The 16680-nt window shown below is 34.9% G+C and overlaps 1 protein-coding gene and 1 non-coding gene across 2 annotated transcripts; one reads left to right on the top strand and one right to left on the bottom strand.

Annotated features, from left to right (window-relative positions):
- The first annotated feature begins 608 nt into the window (after window positions 1-608).
- Window positions 609-1523, top strand: LOC108217809 (uncharacterized). The gene has a single exon (XM_017390701.2). It carries the CDS (start codon window positions 609-611, stop codon window positions 1521-1523), a length of 915 nt encoding a protein of 304 aa, XP_017246190.2.
- A 12473-nt stretch (window positions 1524-13996) lies between these two features.
- LOC135150004 (small nucleolar RNA R71) lies at window positions 13997-14103 on the bottom strand. Its single transcript, XR_010288359.1, has one exon. It is a non-coding gene; the product is annotated as a small nucleolar RNA R71 (small nucleolar RNA).
- Window positions 14104-16680: the final 2577 nt, after the last annotated feature.

Raw genomic sequence — 16680 nt, 5'->3', positions numbered from 1 at the left:
GGACTTGGTCGAAAATAATTGCCGGTCGAAAATATCCATGTGGCGGGAATTTTCCCGCACTTTGTTTTTTGAATATTTTAAGGGGGTTCTGGTCGGAAATAAACATTCGACCGTTTCTAGTCGAAAATATAATTTCGACCGTTTACGGTCGACCTAGTAATCTCGACCAGATTTGGTCGCAGTTATATTTTCGACCGGTGTTAGTCGAAAATAATAATTTCGACTGTTTCTGGTCGAAACCTAATTTCGACCAGAGTCGGTCGAATTTAGCCGCCCAAAAAAAATAAGTTGCCTTTCCCCTTTCCTTTCCAGTAGCCGTTTCTTTCTTTGCTTACCTCCATTGTTTCTCTTTTTTGCTCTCCAAACTCAAGCATTTCATATGAAATCTTCATAAATCATCAAGTAAGTCATTCTTTTATGTTATTAATAATCTATATTTGCTTGTCTTTGTTAATTATTGTAATAGTAGTATTTTTAATCCCCATATATTTATGACATTTCCATGTTTCTATAGTTGTGATATATTTGCACATAGATATAGCATGTTTTAATTAGTGTATTTGTGTTGAAATGAGCTAAAATTAATTCGATGTATGTTTTTATTGTAGATGGCTTCCGATCGTAGTTGGATTCGTCGTAGTCGATATAATGAGTCAAGATATTTAACGGTTGAATACAAAAATGGTGTTGATGATTTTATTAAATTTGCTTGTGAAAATCTTCGCGGAGGAAGTGATGGGCTTATTAGGTGTCCGTGTGGAAATTGTAAAAATAAGCATTACAAGAATCCTATTGCCGTTAAACTTGATTTGTATCGGTATGGTATAATGCAATGGTATACCATATGGACGGCACATGGGGAGAAAATGCCGGAAGAAAATATCGGGACGAGTACTAGAAATGTTGGTGATGGGGATGTTGATATGTATTATGACGCCGACGATATGTTAAGGGATATTGGGGAGGCAAATAGGTATTGTGAGAAAATGGATGATGAACCGAATCCAGCGGCAAAAGAATTTTATAAGATGCTGCACAGTGCTTCGGAACCAATTTATCCAAGCAATGTCAACTATACAACCTTTGAGTTCGTGAATGAGTTACTTCATTTCAAGAACAAGCATAATTGTAGTAACAATGGCTTTGATGAGTTGCTTAAGCTCATTGGATCAGTCTTTCCTGACAATCATAAACTGCCCCAAACCTACTATGCTGTGAAAAATATGCTTAAAGGATTGAATTTGGGATATGAAAAGATTGATGCTTGTGAGAATGATTGTATGTTATTTTACAAGGAAAATAGCGAGAAGACGCGTTGTGATATATGCAATGAAAGCCGATACAAAGAACCAAAAGATCTTAACAAAAAAAAGATCTCACGAAAGGTCTTGCGTTATTTTCCTCTCACCCCGAGACTACAACGTTTGTTCATGGCTGGAAAGACTGCAAAATGTATGAGATGTCATCATGATAGAAACGTGGTTGAAGGTGAATTAAGTCACCCGGCGGATGGAGATGAGTAGAAACAATTTGATCATCGGTTTCCAAAATTTTCAAAAGAGATTCGAAATGTGAGACTCGGCCTTTTCAAAAGAGATTCGAAATGTGAGACTCGGCCTTTCCACTGATGGATTCGAAATGTAATGAAAGGAAAAATGTATCCTGTAATGCACATATATTGGAGCCGTTTGTTATTTGAAAAGAATGTAAATTAAATAGTGTAAATAAAATTATAAATATGAATTTGCAATACTTGTCTCTAGTTTAGCATCAGCACTTTTATTTTTGTCGGCTATTAATAGAGTGTACATGTAACATAGTTTATAATTCTATAATAGAAAAATATTCTTATATATAATATAAGAAAAGGACTATGACAAGAGGAGGTTTTAATCATAAAACGCAGTGTAGTTAGTCAAGTCAGTGAAATTGCAAGTAGTAAACTCGTGAATTTAATATTCTTGAAATAGAATGACAGCAATAATCATTTTCACGAGTGTCTTTTCCTCTGACCCTAATTGTTCTCGGAATTACATGTATTTTTAAACTTTTCAGGAAATAAAGCTAGGTAATATTCTTTAGTTTTCTACTAATTAAGTTAATACGGTGTTGTTTCTTGCTGCTAACTATGTATAGTCACCAATAATTCGATATGAGACTAATAAAGATGTTTAATTCATAAATAAGAATATGATTTCAAGTTTATTAAGCATAAACAGCTTCCAGAACATCAATATCATATTATTAGAGCATATTATCAGAAGAAAAGGTGTTGAATAATAAAAATTATACGGATAAATTGTTTCTGATTTATGATTAACTTCTCGTTTAAGCTCATCAAAACCCCGCATGTGCTCCAGTTTGTTAACAGACTCAGCGTTGAGCAAAACTCTGGCACACCTCGACTTATAATCAATAGTACATTTTCTTGTTTGTGAATGTGAATTTTTTGTGAGTTTGGAGAACGCATAAAATCTAATGGCCACCATCTGCATTTTGTATTTCTTAAATGGTTTTTTGTATTTTGTAAGAGGGATCTGACATAATCATTGACATTGTAGGAGAAGATAAAGCAAGCGAAGTCTTCTCAGCCTGCTTTGCCTGAAGATGCCGCTTTGACTGCTGGTTTGTCTGCTGATTACGCCGATAAAATGATAAAAAAACTGAAGCCGAGGCAAGATATATTGGCGACACTGAAGGCCAAACCTCCGAGAAAAGGGAAAGCAATTCTTCGCCCGCGACAAAGCTTGTCAGATCTTCTAGATAGATCAGAAGCTTCACAATTTGCTAAAGGATCGCGCGAAGCAAGCCAGGACATTTCAGGTCATATCTTTGGGATGATGTCCACTATATTGTGCGAGGTGGATGAAATGGTGCGCTCTCTGCCTACTCGTGAGGTCACGCAGCCCGTAGTGGATTAGGAACTGAGCAAGTTGGCTGCTGCCACTTTTCCAGACCCAGTCCAGGAGTTATTCCGGACTGATTATGTGCGTGCAGCGAAGGGATTACTTAGTCAAATCCTCAAGAACAATGACAAAGTCATTGTAGAGGTATGATTCATAATTGTCTTTGATTAATTTGATTTTTGTAGAAATTGGAACTGTAGCTTAGTTTTCGGTTAGGTACTGTAGTTCATGTGGAGTTGTGTTGGTTATTTTTGATCCTGTGTTAATTAGTGCAGTTTGTGTTGATATTGATTTAAAGATTGAAACTTTAGCTTAGTTTTTGATTTATTACTGTAATCTATGTAAACTTGTGTTGATTTTTTTGATTTTGTGTTGATTAGTATTGATACGGATTTTATGTCATCCTCAGGTCAGTCAGCAGCAGCAGTTAGAGGGGAATGGGAAGGAGCAGGAGCAGCAGCCAGAGGGGCAGCCAGAGGGGAAGGGGAAGGAGGCTGCTAGCACAGAGAAAAATCCGTATGAAGATGACTATGATGTAAATGCGTTTTTATACCCTCTGTTAGATTAGCAGCAGTACTGGTGGTAATTTGGAATTTCATACTTTTGGTTGATGGTTTAGTAAGCCAGTGAATATTCTAACTTTTGGTGGATGGATGAATTTCTAACTTTTGGTGGATGGTTTAAATATTTAAGTATATTATTTGTAGTTAAGTTGAATAGTTTGGTACTCCCTCCGTCCCCCTGAGTAGTATACATTGGGGGACGGGGACGCGACACGGACTTTAATGCTCTTGTAAAGTGTAGTTGTGTAATTTATTTTTGAAATTTTCTTTTTCTGAATTAAAGTTTGGATGTTATATTTTTATTCAGAAAAAGAAAATCTCAAAAATAAGTTACAGAACTATGTTTTATAAGAGCATTGAAATGCGTGTCGAGCAGTTGAAAAGAAACGTATACAATTAAATGGGACGGAGGGAGTATTTTTTTGTTGGCAATTTGGCTTTAAATATTTAAGTTTTTTTTATTGTTATTTTGGATGTCGTTTGGTATTTTGGGTTTGAACAGGTAAGCAGAATCCACTGAAACTGTTAAATTTATATTATGGTCTATTAATTTCGACCGCACCAAAATAATGGTCTATTAATTTCGACCACCAATTTTTTGGTTTAATAAGTTCGACCGCAATGGTATGTTTATTTCGACCAAAAATTTTATTTGAAGGTTTAATAAATTCGACCGTCATCGGTCGAAAATATTATATATGGCGTGAAAATGAAATTTTCAGTTTTTTTTAAAAAACTTGGGCGGGAAGTTCGAATTTTCACTGAAAACAATTTTTTGGGCTGAAAAGGACGGTCGAAAATAGCGGTCGAAATTAAATATTTTCGACCGGGAATTAATTTCGACAAGGCTAACTTCGACCGCGTCAGTTCTGGTCGAAAATGACTAATTTCGACCGTACGGTCGAAATTAGTCATTTTCGACCAGAATTGGACGGTCGAAAATGACCGCTTTTCCTGTAGTGCAAATAAAATTTTTAGTGTGTTTGGATTGTACCATATTATAGTTAATATTCTTCTGATCGATTTGATATATTATGTGTTGAATTCGGCGTTCAATAACATATATATTACGAAATTATCATGAAAATATTGTATTTTTTCGAGCTTTAACGAGCCGAGCTCGAGCCGAACGAGTTCCAGCCGAGCTCGAGCCAAACACACTAAAAGCTCGGCTCGAGCTCGTTTTCTTAACGAACACATTTATGTGTTCGAGCTCGAGCTCGAGTTCTTAATGAACTGAGCCGAACCGAGCTTTTATCGAGTCGAGCTCGAGCTTGTTCGCGAACAGCTATGTTCTCTAACAGCTCTAATATAATCTGCTCAAAACCTTATCCAGATATCTAATTAATATATTAGATGAGTTTGAGTTTTATTTATCTGTAGGTATTGCAACAGTGGAGCTTAATTAAACGATATAAATTGTAACACTTGAGAAATTAGAATACTTTGACGGAAGAAATTGTACGTTTTAGTGATATAACATCTTACAAGCATTTTTTTTTCCTCATGTTCATTGTAAACATCCTCACTTTTCGAAATATCAATTCTAAATTCAAAACTAAAATATAATATAATTTATTAATCCAAAAATCTATGACAAAAATACCTATTACAAAGCGGCACCCCACATCTATGATATCCGATTATTAATTTTCTGCAATTCTAATATTCTCAACTACGATGCACATCAACTGACTCGTACACCAAACCTCAAATATTAAACGAATGAGCCGCGAAACACAGAAAGTAACTATGACGGCTCAAAATAATTTGTTTTTTATCTTTTTCAAAAACACAATTTAACAATGTAACACATAATTTTTATCACATAATTAAAGTCCCACATCATGCTTGATTATAGTTAGAGCACATATACACAAAATATATTCCATAAAAAATATCCGAATAATCTACATGATATAAAATGTAATTCACAAAGTAAAAATTCTTAATCAATAAAAATATCTTAGCATTGTATCCTTATTTTTATTCCGAAAATCCTAAGTCATACTTATGTCAAAGTGACTCCATCTATTTTTTTTTGTGTCACACTTTCTTAAGTGACGAAGATCTAATACTTTATACCACTTTTTTATCTAAGGCATGAATGTACATTAACAAAACTTAGTCACATTCACAACCTGTAATAAACATTCGGATGCATATTCAAAATATTTTCTTCATTAAGAAGTCAAAAATTTCATTTTTACAAGGGTTCTTGATTCTTATTTTGAAAAAAATATGTGATAAAGTACTATAATTATCTTAAATATCAATATTTTGATTTTTAAATAACCTCGTTGAATTTTTTCTCAAATATAATTTTCATTAAAACAAATGTTTATACGAGGTTAAACAGGGTCATTTCCACAATGAAAGATATTCCATTTTAAAATACATCTTGTGTATTAATTTTTTTTACCAACAAGTAAAATATGTGTATATTTTTAAACAAGTATCTTACCAATTCCCTTTATAATTTTATAATAATTTCAAAACATAAAGTAGAATTTTTTTAAAATTGTATTGACATGTGTAACACAGTTTTGTATGCAGCAATAAAACATATATAATTGCATAATAGAGAATATTTAATATAACCAAAAAAATTTAATTATTAAGAAAATTAATCATTATCCAAAATATACATGATTAAATTATTTTAACTAAAACTCTTGGTAATATGTAATTTGGTAGTTCTTTTATTTTGTATATATTCGCACTCTCAAATAATTTTTCTTAACGGTGAGTAATAAGCTGGTTAACTATATTCAGGTGTGATATACCAGTCAATTTTAGGTAAACAAAGCTAAGAATATATTCAAAAAAAGAATAATTAGTTTATGATAAAATATTGAGAAATATATAACTAAAATTATATTTATAAGGAATACTTGGTTGGTTGGTAATAAGATAATTAAAAAAGTATATATACTCCAAAATATTCTTAAATATCCAATAATAAAAGGGTTGTACACATAGATATAGATCATCATTTACTGTGGGTGAATATATGTATATATTGGTGCAAATTTGGAAAAACTATTCTATGAAATATCTGAATTTTCTGTGTAATATCTACATTTCTCAATATATACCAATATGAGATTGAGATACAATACATTTTTGATAACAAGACCCAAATATTATTTGATAACAAGACCCAAGTACGACAAAATTGAGAGAATACATTTTGCTGAGCTTATAAATTAAACTCTGGTTTTCTCCTTTATAAGCACAACAAGAAAGAAAACAAGTCTTGCATATCTCCCTATACACTTTTTTTGCCTGCATATATTGAGGAAGCTGTAGCTCCTATGGTTCGTGTACAAGCATTCAATCCCTCATGTCCGTCCAACTTTGAGAGGTCTATACACATTTATAGTATTCTTATCATGTTATGTATTATATATATATTTGTAGATAACCTCTTCCTGATTCGAATTTCTTGTATATATTGACTATAGCTCAACTGGTCCTCGGACGAGGATGATCTACATTCCCAGCAAAAATTGTGAGATAGAATTTAGGGAGGTGTGTAAATGTCCAAACTCTGGCTTCATTTATACTTTAACAATTTTTGTTCTTTAATTGATTTTGTGGCCGGCAGGAGATTATGCTCCAGGAGCCTCTGAACAAGATTGACCCAGAAGAGGCTATTTTAGCATGGTTTCTCTTTTATGCTTTTACACTTAAAATTATAGGAGTATTGATGAATCTGCTTGCAAAATGTCTTCATGAACTGATACCATAATCTAATTCAGTACCCAGGTAGAATTAATTCTCTTCCCCTAATTTTTTGGTTTAATAAACATTCTCTTTTTTACTCATGGCTAATTCTCTTGTTTTAATTTTTAGTCAGAGACCTTAAGAAGCTTAGAAGAGAAGGGAAACAGGCAAGAGGAGAAATGAGGTGAAATTGTGATTGTTTCTAAGCTAGGGTTTATATAATAAAGCCATGTCATCCTACTTTTATGATAAATTAAACCTATAAAATTTGTCAACGGTTCTTTTTAAGAAATCAAGGTGCTAATTCATTAGATAATTAAAGTTTGCAATTCATGAGATCATCAAATTTTGCAGGAGGGAAAGGATGCAAAGAAGGAGAGAAAGGAGGGCAAGGATGGATATGGATGACTGAGATGGAGAAAGGGAAGGACTCTAGGCTTAATAAACTGTAGTTGAGCTCCTGGAATTCGAGCTACAACTACATCAGTTTCAACATAATAAACATATATGTTCCACACCGAAAAATTATGTACTCTAGGAGATGTGAGACCTGATTTTTTAGTTGAGGAAGCTAGCCAAATTGTTGCTTGATTATTTTATAATTTGTTTGTTATTAATTGATTGATATTGAGTACAACCCCAAAATCAAGCTATTTATATCATTGTCAATTATACATTGTCTAATTCTATAATCTATGAGATACACTGCCGTTTACATCATCTAAGTTTTCGAAATTGGTGTCGAGCTAATTTGAGGTATCTGAAAATTGATGCTTAAAAAGAATTACGAACCGACTCCCTAAAACCAACCCCTGGTGCGTGGGCACACCATAATACTGTCAAGATTAAACAATACAATTCAAATATCTGGCACAGTTAAGAAAATAGTAATGGAAGAGTTAGAGAAATTATGATGATGAATGCATGATGCACAATTATGTTATTCTTAATAATTTTTTTAGATTTTAGTTTTTTAGTATTTTTATTGAATTTTTAAATTTCAAATTCTCTTATAATTTTATACTATATATGATGATGAATGCATGATGCACAATTATGTTATTATTCTTACTATTTTTTTAGACTTTGGTTTTTTTTAATTTTTTTTTTTATTGAATTTTTAAATTTTCTAGTTCTCTTATAATTTTATACTAGTGAAATCAAAGTAAAAGAGGAGAGATGCGGGTTACAAAAGAAAATTTACAATAAATAAAATTAATTAATAAATAAAATTAATGTGAAATAATGAAAAGTAATTAATATTGTGGAACTTGAAATTGAGTAACAATCAAAATTCACAAAACTCTAGTGAAATTGTAATAAATCCATACACTCCATTCACCATAGTTTTAGAAACATCCACAAATCTACTAGAGTCTCATCTTTAGTTCTTAGCGTAAAAACCCGCATTATTCAACTCAAATTATATTCCAAAAGTAGAAAGAACCAACTTCCATATTGAGTTGGTTGCCAAACAAATCTCCATGTATCAACTAAAGAGCTTTCTTTGTACATATGGAAACGAATAACAAGCCATGGCCAAACATCTCAAATCAAGGCCATTGATATGAACATTTGTCAAAAATTAAAATTATTAATTTTTTTAAAAATATAAGAACTTGTAAAGAAAATTATAAATCCAATAATAATAAGTTTCATAAGACAAAAGAAAACTAAGAAATTACAAGTCCATCCCATTGCAAAAAAAAAAAAAAAATTGATATCATAAATTGCTTGTGAAGCTGGCAACATAGACTTCTGGTTTCATGCATCTGCTTCAAAATTGGTAAGATTCGGTTGATAAATGCTTTTTCAAGACCAATAAAATAATAATGCTTTTATGAATTTGCATATGTTTTTTTTACAAACCAAATCCAGTAACTTGTGCATAATCTTCTCTTTGCGATCATGAGCATCATTATCATGAGTGTCCATTGCTCGGTCATGACTGTGATCATGTTCATTGTGCACACACGTAAAATTTAAATTATAAACTCATATAATAACTTGGTATTGTATTGTAATCACATACATGTGGCCAATATAGATCTCCAAATAAATTCAAAAGAGAATCACATTTATTCACCTCATGTGGTTTAAAAATTACTAGTTGAGTGTGAGGAAGGATTTCTTCCACCGATTTTTCTTTAAGATGTGAGGAAGAAGCCATAGCTAGACAGAGTACAAGCACAAGTTTGATGAAGAATGGTTAATAGCCTATTCTTTAATTATATACTCGACCAAAAGATAAGATTATAGTAAAAGTTGTTGACTCTCCATGTTATCTACAAATTGCAACCAGCTGAAAGGCATTTAATACTATATCTCTTTCTAATCTTACAATCTCTAAAGATCTACTAGACATGTGCATTAATAGGCTTTTATTATGAGGTTCAACTAGAAAAAAAAGGAGTTAAAAAGGAGTAACGCCCATACCAAATCACCTATGTATACGGGAGGTATTTTGAGCAAAGTTGTCTTAACTCGAGAATATTAAGTATCATATTCTCATTTCGAGTTAACATATTCCTCAAAATCATACCTAGTGATCGAATAGACTGATTACTTATTTACTGACCGAACTGCTCAATTATCATCACCCACCCCTAATATGACATCCTCCTGCCCAAACTTAACTCCTCCTCAAGCCCGAACCTAAATCCGGCGTCATGCATTATATGAACATGCCTTAAACAAGATCCATGCATGCCCAAGAGCCTACACCAGCTAGGCTCCATCTCAGTTCCACGGGACCCCCCACCCAATCAATTGTTTGGCCCATCCATGCGGCAACAAGGCCCATCTTGGGGTCTATGCTCGGGCCACACTACCCTTCCCATTCCCTTTATGTTTAGTTTGTATATAATTGGTTTCTATTTAATTGAGTGGTATATATATATGAGAGAGAAAGAGAGAGTTAAGTTTCCTGGAGTCCTCATTTCAGTAGAGTCTTGGAGTCCTCATTATTCGAAATTCGAAAAAATATAATCTAGTTATTTTAAAAAAATTGGTTGTAAAATATTTTTACACATTCGACAATCTAATGAAAGATATGTTCTACAACGTAATCAACATGCATAACAATTGCTTTTTTAAATCACACTGACGCTAGTATCACAATTATGCACACATGGTAAATCATAAATATTGTAATAATTGCTACAATTCTAATAATTAAGACAAACAAGTTTATATATACATTAATAACGAATAAAAAGTTACTTGATGAGTTTTGAAGATCACATTTGAAAAGTATGAACTTGTGGGTGTGATAGAAGCAAAATATGGAAAATGAGGCTAGGTTTTGTACAAGAAGAAAGTAAAGAGACGTCTAGTGTAAAAGGAAAGCGCGCTCAGGGGCCGATGTACAGTGTGTCCTAGTGTGTCACGTGACACGCCAATATTTAAAAAAAAAAGTTTATATGTATATGCCGTATGTGTTTCATGTCTGTGCAGACAACCTGGTTTTGTGTCATTCAATGCTTCTGTTGGGCTCGAGTGCTCTTCTCTCCAAACTTCACACATTCATCTTCTAAATTTGAAATTTATCTATTCACCTTTGAAACTCCACACATTACACATACATCTTCGAATTTGTGTTGCTAATTTTTGGGTTTCTCAAATTTGAAAAAATATGCAATTTGACAAAGAAAAAGTTGAGCTACGAGGTGTTTGTGAAAATGTCGCAGAGAATTATTTGATAAAATTCATTATTATTCTTGTTTATTGCGTGGTGACGAAATGAAAATGTCGAATACACGAGATATATCGAGCTTGTGACACACCATATATAAAATCATGTATCCGCCACTGAGCGCGCTATGTTTTGATTAATTAGGCGGCTAATTTCGCCTGAGATGGTCAAATATATGTGTGTGTGTGTGTATTCGACAACTTCGACCATATTAAATCGAATATATATATAGCGACTCGATCAATCGACAAAATTAACTGCAATGACATCCAATCAAAATTATATAATCAAGCATATTTAATTTGGTTGAAAAACAATTTTGTGCTAGATTTTTCCCCCAACCAAAAGGCGGCAAAATTTCGGCCGTCAAATTATTTACGACTGGGAACGTAGGCTGGAAAACTCCCGCTCAAACCTTGGAGGGTACAAAAATGATGGGGAACGTAGGCGCGGGATAAAAGTTATAAATTATGACCGTGTTCAGTTGAAAATATATGCAGAGACGATATTTAAAAAACTTTGCCCTAAAATCTAACAAATCCATCCAAAATAAATAACATGGCTCAAAATCAAAATGAACACAATGGCTTAAAATCGACATAACATGACTCAGATGAAAATAAACACTATAGATCAAATCAAAATCAAAATCATGGTCCAAAATAAAAAAATGAACAACACTAATTAAAATCCAATTTTTACACCAAAAATGTGACAAAATCAAAAACACCTAAAACTAATCAAAATAAGGGAAATTCCATAATTATAATAAATTAGCCTTTTGTCGTTAATTTTGTTGGACAATTTCTTGAATCATGTTCATAAGTGTTTGTTACTACAACCATGTTCTTTTCCGTATATATTTTTTTAATCTCTGAAGATATTTTATTTATGGAATGAACAATTATGATTAATACCTTTATATATCTCAATATTTTTAATTAGTATTTCTAGTTTTAATAAGTATAAGAACTAACAACAATACATTATACTCTCGTACAAATTTTAAGATCTTCTATTTTTATAAAATTCTTTATAATAAATCCAAAATTGTCTATAATTTATATTCAAATTATTTTAAATGGGCCTAAAAGTGCAAAAATATTAACAAAATGATATACATACTTACGTACATACGTACTACATACATACATACGTACATACATACATACACACATTCATATATATATATATATTGATAAGTGGATTTATATCCACTTGGAAGCCTTCGTTTTGACTTAAATTGATGGAATGGCCTCAAGCTTTTGATGTTTTTGATATGTTTTAGTGTTGTGTTGTGTAGGTTTCTTGGAAGGAGATCGAAGAGGAGAATCATAGCTTTAATTGAAAAAAAACGGTGAAGCAATCGGATGCTCGAGGAGAAAGATACGGACCCGTAAAGGTTGGACGTCAGGGCTGCCACTTTGGCGCGGCCGGCCCAACTTTGGCGCGGCCGCCCCGTTGGCGCGGCCGCCCCACGACCTGAGCGGGAATTTTGGCCCGTTTTGCCCGTTTTTGATCCGTTTGAAGGCCAGTTTGCTGGGAAACTAAAAGGAAGGCTTGGGGGACTTAAAACACAACCTAGAAACATTCTAAGGAGCACGTGACGGCTACGGAGAAGATCAAGATCAATTTCATACTTTTCACTTTTGTAATTCTTCGAAGTAGGCGTAACTTTGGATGGTCGTTTCGGATTTGTTTCTTAACTCTTATTCTAGTACTTTGACTTTGTTTTTCCTATTCAGTACCATGTTTACATTCGAACCCATGATGATGAGAAGTTCGATTATGAACTAATCATTGTCATGGGATTTTAGCGGATTTATCGATGAATTTCAGTAGTTAATTTGTCTTGTTCATATGTGATGGTTTGATTTCCTCGTATTGGTTGTGCTTATTCGTCTTGGATGCGTAGCTAACATCTAAGATTGCTTGTTAATCTTTATTGAAGCGTCAGTGAATATATTGATTTAGAACTTGCCATGCGAGCATAGGTTTCGTGTTCGATAACATGACTTGTGATGTGATTTTACCCATCTTGCATCGCCCTATGTATTTTCAAATTCTATAGACATATAGGATCTAAGCATAATTGGTGTCTGTTTACCTTCTATCTTAATTGTGGATGTGTAGCAGTATGGTGCACGTATAACGACAGTTAGCGTGTATCAGTCTCGTGTTATCTGATTAGTTATCAACCATTACAATTGAATAAAGGTAGAACTCTGAATGAAGTTGCTAATGAAGCTAGAATCCCATGTTTATTCTCATTAGTAAATCGTTATTCTCTTAGTTGATAATTCTTAGTTTCATAATTCAAATAGGATTAGTTAAGTAGAAAACCAAAACCCAATTTGATATTTGTCTAAGCATTGAATAATAATCATACATTGGTGCATAAGTGCATATTTATGAATACACCAGTCTCTGTGGGAATGAACTTGAATTATATTCTATATTACTTGTGACCACGTACACTTGCGTGATTTTGTGCAAACAAGTTTTTGGCGCCGCTGCCGGGGACTCGGTGTTTTACTTTAGTTTATGTGCTTGTCATTAGTGGTCGTTAAAGTTCAGTGACTTGGATTCTTTTCTCACTTTAGTTCATTGTGTGTGTTTCAGGTACTTGAGTGACGTGTATTCGAACACGTTCTCAGGCTCGTAAGGAAGCATTAATTAAGGAAGAAACGATAGTAAGTGATACGATGGTTGATCAACCACCAGCTGTGAATGATACTAAGGCTCTGAAGGCTTTCTCTGAGCCTAAAATCAATGACATTCAGTCGAGCATTGTCAGGCCAGCAATTCAGGCCACCACTTTCGAGATCAAACCGAACACTATTCAGATGGTGCAAAACTCAGTACAGTTTGGGGGTTCTCCGACTGAGGATCCTAATACTCATATTCGGGACTTCATTGAGATCCGCGACACTTTCAAGTTCAATGGTGTTACTGACGATGCCATCAGAGTGAGGTTGTTCCCATTCTCTCTGAGGGATAAAGCTAAAGGATGGTTGCATTCTCTTCCTGCAGGATCTATTATGACATGGGAGGATCCGGCTCAGAAATTTCTTACTAAGTTCTTCCCTATGGCTAAAACCGCTGCAATCAGGAATGCTATCACTCAATTCTCTCAGTTGTCTGGTGAAACTTTATGTGAAGCTTGGGAACGCTACAAGGAGATGCTTCGAAAGTGCCCACATCATGGGATGCCTGATTGGATGGTGATAAATTGTTTTTATAATGGCTTGGGTCCTCAATCGAGGCCAATGCTAGATGCTGCATCAGGTGGAGCTCTATGGGCTAAGAGCTATGATGAGGCTTATGAGTTGATCGAGATGATGGCCGCGAATGAATATCAGAATCCTACTCAGCGTCTTCATCAGGGCAAGGTAGCAGGGATTCTGGATGTTGATGCTACTTCAGCCATAGCTGCTCAGCTTAAGGCTCTTACTATGAAGGTGGATTCTTTGGCAAATCTAGGAAATCAGCAACCACCTTCAGTTTGCGAGCTCTGTGCTGGAGCACATTCTTCGGATCAGTGTGCTATATCGAGCGAATCCACTCAGTTTGTGAGCAACTTTCAGAGGTCACAACAGCCAGCTCCGGCCACTTATCATCCTAATAATCGGAATCATCCGAATTTCAGCTGGAGCAACAATCAGAATTACATGCCACAACAACAGCAACAGTTTCAGCAGCAAGGATCTAGACCTTTTAACCCTTCTGGTTTTCAACAACAGTTTGCACCGAGGAAGCAATTCCATCCACCCGGATTCCAGCAACAAAATCATGGGGTGGCTGGAAAGTCTTCCAATGAAAGATCAGAATTGGAAGAATTAAGACTAATGGTAAAAAGCCAATCAGTGTCAATCAAGACTTTGGAGAATCAGATTGGGCAAATTGCTAATGCGTTGATTAATAGACCACAAGGAACTCTTCCTAGTGATACTGAGGCCAATCCGGGTAAGAAGGAAGTGAAGGAACAGGTACAGGCTGTCACCTTAAGGTCCGGAAAGGTTACGAACGATAAAGAATCAGCAACAGAGCGCAACAAGGAAGAGAGTGATCAACAGGTTGAAACACCCATGCTCTCATCTGAGTCTGATAGTGCAAAAACTGTTGTTGAAGCTGACAAGAATAAAATCAACGAGGAAGCAAGCAAGGATTCAGCAGAAAAGTCTAGCCCGAAAACTGATACTGGGGTCAAGCAAGTATATCCACCTCCACCTTTTCCGAAGAGACTTCAAAAGCATAAGCTCGACAAACAATTCACAAAATTTCTAGAGGTCTTCAAGAAATTACAAATCAACATACCTTTTGCGGAGGCTCTGGAACAAATGCCGAGTTATGCTAAATTCATGAAAGGTAATTCTATCTCAAAAACTCAAACTTGAGGAATTGGAAACTGTGGCTTTATTGACCGAGGAGTGTAGTGCTGTGTTGCAACAGAAATTGCCCCCAAAGCTAAAAGATCCGGGAAGCTTCACAATCCCGTGTACTATTGGGCAATTGTCATTCGACAAGTGTTTATGTGATTTGGGAGCTAGCATCAATCTGATGCCCTTGTCTATTTTCTTGCACCTTGGTCTTCCGGAGCTGAAACCTATTAATATGTCTTTGCAACTGGCTGATCGTTCGATTACATACCCAAGGGGGATAGTTGAAGATGTGTTGGTAAAGGTAGATAAGCTAATCTTCCCTGCTGATTTTGTCATTCTCGATTTTGAGGAAGATAAGAAGATTCCCATCATCTTGGGGAGACCATTCCTTGCGACAGGGCGGACTTTGATTGATGTTCAAAAGGGTGAACTCACAATGAGAGTTCAAGATCAGATGGTCACTTTCAACGTGTTCAATGCCATAAAACTTCCATCAGATTAGGAGGAATGCTTTAAAGTGGATATGCTCGAAGCTACAGCTCATTCGGAAATCGATAACAGGCTGAAAACTGACATCTTGGAAAGGGTTCTATCAGGTGACTCAGAATTCGGTGGTGAGGAGGAAGAAGAACACCTTCAATACTTGAATGCTTCTCCTTGAAGAAGAAGGATGGAACCTCCAATTGAATCTCTTGGGTTATCGGAATTGAAGGAATCTCATGAACGACTGAAACCCTCTATTGTTGAAGCTCCTAAACTTGAGCTTAAGCAACTTCCCGAACACCTAAGGTATGCCTTTCTTGGTGAATCTTCTACATTACCTGTAATTATTGCATCTAACCTTTCAGATATTGAGGAAGAAAAGCTTTTGAGAATTCTTAGGGAGTTCAAATCAGCCATCGGATGGACTATTGCAGATATCAAGGGAATCAGCCCTTCTTATTGTCAACATAAAATTCTGATCAAGGAGGGTAGTAAACCCACTGTTGAGCATCAAAGAAGACTTAATCCAATAATGAAAGAAGTGGTGAAGAAGGAGATTCTTAAGTGGCTTGATGCCGGCATTATTTATCCAATCTCGGATAGTTCTTGGGTGAGCCCTGTTCAATGTGTGCCTAAGAAAGGAGGCATGACCGTGGTAGCTAATGAAAAGAATGAGCTCATTCCGACGCGAACAGTCACAGGTTGGAGAATATGCATGGATTATCGAAAGCTCAATAAAGCCACCAGAAAAGATCACTTTCCATTGCCTTTCATTGATCAGATGCTTGATAGGTTGGCCGGTCACGAGTACTATTGTCTTCTTGATGGGTATTCAGGGTACAATCAGATTTGTATCGCACCAGAGGATCAGGAGAAGACCACTTTCACTTGCCCTTTTGGCACATTTGCTTTCCGTCGTCTTT

The sequence above is a fragment of the Daucus carota genome, chromosome 1 (assembly GCF_001625215.2).
Source record: "Daucus carota subsp. sativus chromosome 1, DH1 v3.0, whole genome shotgun sequence".
Lineage (NCBI taxonomy): Eukaryota > Viridiplantae > Streptophyta > Magnoliopsida > Apiales > Apiaceae > Daucus > Daucus carota.
The sequence above is the reverse complement of the archived record's forward strand: the minus strand, read 5'-3'. Positions and strand labels throughout refer to the sequence as shown.